The sequence below is a fragment of the Lagenorhynchus albirostris genome, chromosome 3, assembly GCF_949774975.1.
Source record: "Lagenorhynchus albirostris chromosome 3, mLagAlb1.1, whole genome shotgun sequence".
Classification (NCBI taxonomy): domain Eukaryota; kingdom Metazoa; phylum Chordata; class Mammalia; order Artiodactyla; family Delphinidae; genus Lagenorhynchus; species Lagenorhynchus albirostris.
Window position 1 is genome coordinate 134140138 of NC_083097.1, and position 6000 is coordinate 134146137.

Genomic DNA, 6000 nt, shown 5'->3' on the forward strand with positions numbered 1-6000 from the left:
CATCACCCTATTCCTGGGCACATATTAGTGTTGTTTGTGCCCCATCCCAGATAACCAGAGACACACATTTGGGAGACAGTTTGCTTGCGTAAAGTGAACAGAGCTTGGTTAATTGGTTCATTTTATGTGAACAGGTTGCTCCCTCTTACAATAAGTAAGCCCCTGGAACATATTGCAAAGTCAGCTTTCAGTTGTGGCTCGGCATGTGATAGCCTGTCACCTACAAACCTGATGATACCACCATTGCAGTTTGGTACTTTTACCCCTAATTATGGTGAGGGAGCCTGAGACTGCAGGAGATTAAAAAAACTTTTCCAAAATCCTATCCTGGCCACACCAGAAACCCAGGCCTGTGTGAATACCAAGCATCATGCTACCCACAGTTGGATTCTGAAACCTGTGGAATCATCCACCTTCCCTACTGGTAATGTATTTGTTGGGGAACAATTAACCTCGGGATGAGTAATTTGTCACCACTATGTGTGAGTTTCAAATTTTCCCATTTCAAGAGGAAAATGAGAAAAATATGTCCTAGATAACACAGAGAAAAATGCTTCATTGTCTTAATTGCCTTTCTATTTCAATCAAGGCAGGCATTTAATTATTTCTGAACTACATTCAAAACTCTCTCTCAAGAATATTACTCTCCCCAGGTGAGTTAACCAAATCTGTGCAAAACATTTCTCGTGTCTGAATATTAAAATCAAACATTTATTGAGCACTTTTTATATGCCAGTGACTAAATTCCTTCCACTTATGACCTCATTTTTTCTTCAGAGCAAGTCCATGAGGTGGAAACAGTCCTTATTCTTCTCTGACAAGTGAGGAAACTGAGGCAGAGAAAGACGAGCGTTTGTGTGAGTTCCAAAGGCTGTAAGTGGTGAATCAACATTCAGTCCCAGTCCCCCACCCAGACCACACTGCCCCCTCCCCCACTCTGCCCTGCTGACTCTAAAGAGAGAGATGTGCTTTCCCCTTTGAGATTCCAATTTCTGAGTAAATGTGCAAAAACCAATGTGGAAGAAATCACCCACGATGACTCGAGTCAGCTACTCAGGGGTCATTGAGAACCTCAGCCCTCTGGAACTTGAGGTGGGTCATCTAGAGGCTATGGAGTCAGGAAGGGCTGAGTTGGCCTGGCTTCTTGCACAAGGAAAGAAACCCATGCTGCTCCACACCACTGCCCTGGGCCCTGGAAAGGCCCTCACGACCTTCACTCAGGGCACTACTTTGACTTCAACATCGCTGCTGGAACCCACAGAGAAAGGAAATACCTTTTCTATGATAGGTACTTTAAGGCGATTATTATCTCACTTTACTTTTTAAAGAATGAAGAACAATCAACTCACTCTACTTTAAAACTGAATGGCATGAACACATGTGTTGCATAACTAAGAAAAAGAAATATTTTCTTCTGTGATGGACTGTGCCCTTCAAAACGCATGTACTATAAAACAGAATAAAGACTGGATTTTGAAATCTGTGTACCGCATCAGTAGGAAAGTTGACACTTGCAATTTTCACAAGGATTTTTTTTTTTTTTTTCTTCACAAGGATTTTAAACTTTACAATGTGGTAAGCATAGGACAATTAAGAGTACACTTATGTCTTCAGAACAAAATGCTTTATAATTTGGGTTAAATTTTTTTAGTCTTCACAGTAGTCCTAATTTCAGTAACATAGCTATTTGAAAATATTTTAATGAAAATATTCTATTTCATTAACTTTGCATAGGAGCATGAATGAGAAAACTGACATTTTTAAAATATAAAATACAGCCTGTATTCCTAATAAATAAGAGTAATTGTCGATTCCTTAACTGTGTATCTTTGAAGGCTTCACTTCTCAAGCCTGATCATTTGTACAGATGAATCTATTTCCTCTCCAGTAAATATGTTAACAATTAGAAAGACTGCTCAGCTTCTTGTATTAAGACTTGTGGAAATCATAGCCTTAAGACATGCAAGCAGTTGTCTAGTAAAGACGTGAAACACATTCTTAAACAGCTGGAGATAGGTAAGAAGTCTAAACAAAGTGCATTTTCTCTTGTGCTGGTCCATGGCCATGTGTACAGCACTTCACAAGGATTTAAGCACCCAAATTCCATTATGTTCTGGGGATCCCATGCCAACTTGAACACATTTAAGGATATGAGAGACTAAAAACAACCATCATTCAGATCACTCCCCCCTGCACACAAACACACCCTGCACACAGTGGTTTCAATACTTTCAACATCTCCTGAAATGGACTGAGGACCCCAAACAGCAGTTGGTTGTTCCCAGGCAAATTTTTGGAGAAAGACACATAACCAGAGAGAAAAGTGGAATATAGGAAGCACTTATGCCTGCAAGCATTTCAAGTTATTGTTGTTTTGGGCTTCTGCTCAGGGACTGCATGTAGGAGGGGCAGCAAAAGTCAGAGCACAAAGCCTATGAAAGGTAAAAATTTTTAGGAAACCTGCTCACTTTAAGCTGGGGTTTCAAAAAGCTGAATTTTCAATGTCAGGGCAAAGTTAGTGGAACCCTATCCCTCTTTCCCCAAAACTGGGCGACTTTTGAGTCCAGACTGGACCCCAAAAGAACTGACACCCAGGGACTCACAAGCTGAGTTGACTAAGGAATCTCAAATTGTGAAAATGGTTTAAGTTGATACCCAAGTGGGAGTGACCCAGGTCCCTGACAGAGCGAACCCAAAGCTTCTTGGGGGCGGGAACACCTGTGCCAGGCCTTGCTTACCCTACCAGTAACTTTACAAAGGCAAAGAAGGCCAGCAGTCAAAGGTTAGCAGGAACAGAAAGAAGCACCCCTCCATTCTGAGATCCAGAAGAACCAAAAGGAAGCAGAAAAGCAGAAACACATCTGCACTCCCCTCAGACATGGAGACTATCAAACAGACTAAGACATCACATTCATTACCAAGCTTAAAGAATTAAGTGACAAACTTGAAAATACCTGCAGAAAACAGGTATATCATAGGAAACAGATTACATTATAGGAAACTATCAAATTTGTCATAGCAAACTTGAAAAAGAAACAAACAGAGCTGTTATAAACAAATATTAAAATAACCAATGTTAAAAATGCAGTGAATGGACACAGGCACATTGCTGCTCTAGTGCATTTGCACTGGAAGTCCTCCCTGCCTGGAAAGAACATCCCCCAGACATCCTCTTGGAAAATTCAGGTCCTTCGATCTTTTCTCAAAGGTCAGCTTCTCAATGAGGCCCACACTGACCACAACAGACATCTTCCCTCTCCCCACACACTTGTACTCTAAATCACTCTGCTTCTTTAAAGCATTTACCAACTTCTAATATAAACACTTCTCTCATTTACTGTGCTTAAAGTATACAGTCTTCCCCTTACCAACAGAACATATGCTCCATGAAGCCAGCAATGTTTGCTTGTTTTTAGTTCACTGAGCTTTCCTAGATGCAAAAATACTGTGTAATATCTCTGACACACAACAAATATCAGTTGAATGAATGATCAGTGTAGAGCACCTCCCTATTCTAGAGACAATATCTTTATTAATGTAACCTTAGGCCAAATGCTGTTGTGTGGCAGCTACAGCACGACAGCCACTCACGTTGACATCAATGCCACCTGTACTTGATGTGCTGCCTTTCCCTCCCTCCACTCAGCTCCCCACTCCCACACCAACTCTCCCTCACATTACAGCACACAATATATATTTCTCTCTTCAGAAAAGATGAGTCTAGGCTTATGGGTCCTATTTTCTAACCAATTGTGAGTCTAAACTAGACTCTATAAATCCATGAGTTTGTACTGGAGCCAGCACTCAGATTACTAGAGCTAAGGGCAAAAAGAGGTGGCAGGTTGCAGAGAAGATAAAAAAAATACAGTGAATGAGGGGCTTCCCTGGTGGTGCAGTGGTTAAGAATCTGCCTGACAATGTAGGGGACATGGGTTTGAGCCCTGGTCCGGGAAGATCTCACATGCTGCTGAGCAATTTAACCTGTGCACCACAACTACTGAGCCTGTGCTCTAGAGCCTATGAGCCACAACTACTGAGCCCGCATGCCGCAACTACTGAAGCCCGCATGCCTGGAGCCCATGCTCTGCAACAAGAGAAGCCATCGCAATGAGAAGCCCACACACCGCAATGAAGAGTAGCCACTGCTCACCGCAACTAGAGAAAGCCCGCGCCCAGCAACAAAGACCCAACGCAGCCTAAATAGTTAACTAACTAAATAAATAAATAAAAATTTTAAAATACAATGAATGAGATAAACAGCAGATTGTATAAAATACAGGAAGAATTAATGAACTCATTAATTAGACATATTTTTAGATATGAAACTATCTAATTTTATATGTTAATTATGTATTATATAAATATATGTTAAACATAAATTAGAATAAACTCTCCAGCATGAAACATGGAAACAAATTTAAAAGAGAGTAAGACACAAGGAGGGTACAGTGAGAGATCTAACGTGCATCTGATCAAGTCCTACAAGGAGAGAATGAGGCAGAAGAAATGTTTGAAGAGAAAATGGCTGAGAATTTTCCAGAACTGAAGAAACACATTCATCTATGGATCAAGGAGATCCAAGGAACCCCATGCAAATAAATCTAAATAAATCTGCTAAGAAAGCAGGCCCTGAAAGCTATCACAAGGTGAAAAAAAATTGTAACTGTATGAGGTGATGGACTAAACATTATGGTAATCATTTTGCATCATATACGAATGTCAAGTCATTATTCTGTATGTCAATTAGATCTCAATAAAACTGGAAGGAATAAATAAAACAAAAATCTGCAATTAGATGCATGATAGTAAAATGGCAAAAAACAAAGGTAAAGAGAAAAATCCTGAGAGTAAAAAAAGACAATTACCTTTAAAGGCATAGCAGTTAGACTGACCTCTAAACAACAGTCAACTATTTTCTCAATAGTAATGATGGAAGGCATTTTTCTGTTTTTCTCTGCCTGACTTATTTCACTAAGAATAATACTCCCTAGGTCCATCCACATTTTGTTGCAAATGGCAGAATTTCATTGTTTTTATGGCTGAGTAATATTCCATTGTATGGATGTATATACATACCACATCTTCTTTATCCATTCGTCTGTTGATGGACACTTAGGTTGCTTCCATATCTTGACTATTGTAAATAATGCTGGTATGAACATTGAGGTGCATGTATCTTTTCGAATTCGTGTTCTCGTTTGCTTTGGATATACACCCAGCAGTGGAATTGCTGGGTCACATGGTAGTTCTATTTTGAGTTCTTTGAGGAACCTCCATACTGTTTTCCATAGTGGCTGCACCAATTTAGAACCCCACGAACAGTGCACTAGGGTTCCCTTTGCTCCACACCCTCTCCAACATGTGGAATCTAAAAAATAAAACAAATCAATGTATATAACAAAACAGAAGCAGAATCACACATGTAGAGAACAAACTAGTGGTTACCAGTGGGAAGAGGGAAGTAGGGAGGGGAGAGATATGGGTATAGGATTAACACAAACTACCATATATAAAATAAATATACAACAAGGGTATATTTTAGAGCACAGGGGAATATAGCCATTATTTTGTAATAACTTTAAATGGAGTATAATCTATAAAAATATTGAATCACTATATGGTTGGTGGGCTGCACCCAGCAGGCCTGGAAGGCCTATACTTGTCCAGCTCTGAGACTGAAAACAGCCAGGAGATAGCAACAGAGACATCAATGATTTATTGGTTAGAGGATCCTACTCTTGCAAAGCAAAAAGGTGCTGGAGCAACAGCGCACCACTTAATGGCAAATGGCAGGTAGGACATGGGAGTCATCTTCGCTACTCAGAGGAGGAGGAGGCCACTGTTTATATGGGGAAGTGACGACAGGTTGGTTCATCAGTTACCAAAGTAACCAGCAGTTGCGTTACATCCCTCATAGCCCCTCAGAGTAAAAATCCAAGTGCAGGTGTTTCACTTTAATAAACAAGCAGGTGGAACCCTTCTGGCTTAAGGACCATAAAA

The 6000-nt window shown here is 40.3% G+C and overlaps 1 protein-coding gene across 4 annotated transcripts in view; it reads right to left on the bottom strand.

The window, feature by feature from the left end:
* EBF1 (EBF transcription factor 1) overlaps positions 1-5201 on the bottom strand; it is a 413301-nt gene extending 408100 nt beyond the window's left edge. For 3 of the 4 annotated variants that reach the window (XM_060144143.1, XM_060144141.1, XM_060144139.1), the window contains exon 1: positions 5077-5201. In XM_060144143.1, the coding sequence (XP_060000126.1) occupies positions 5077-5094 (18 nt within the window). In that variant the 5' untranslated portion in view covers positions 5095-5201. The remainder of the gene's footprint in view (positions 1-5076) is intronic. The other variant, XM_060144140.1, reaches the window with a different exon arrangement.
* Between the last annotated feature and the right edge of the window lie 799 nt (positions 5202-6000).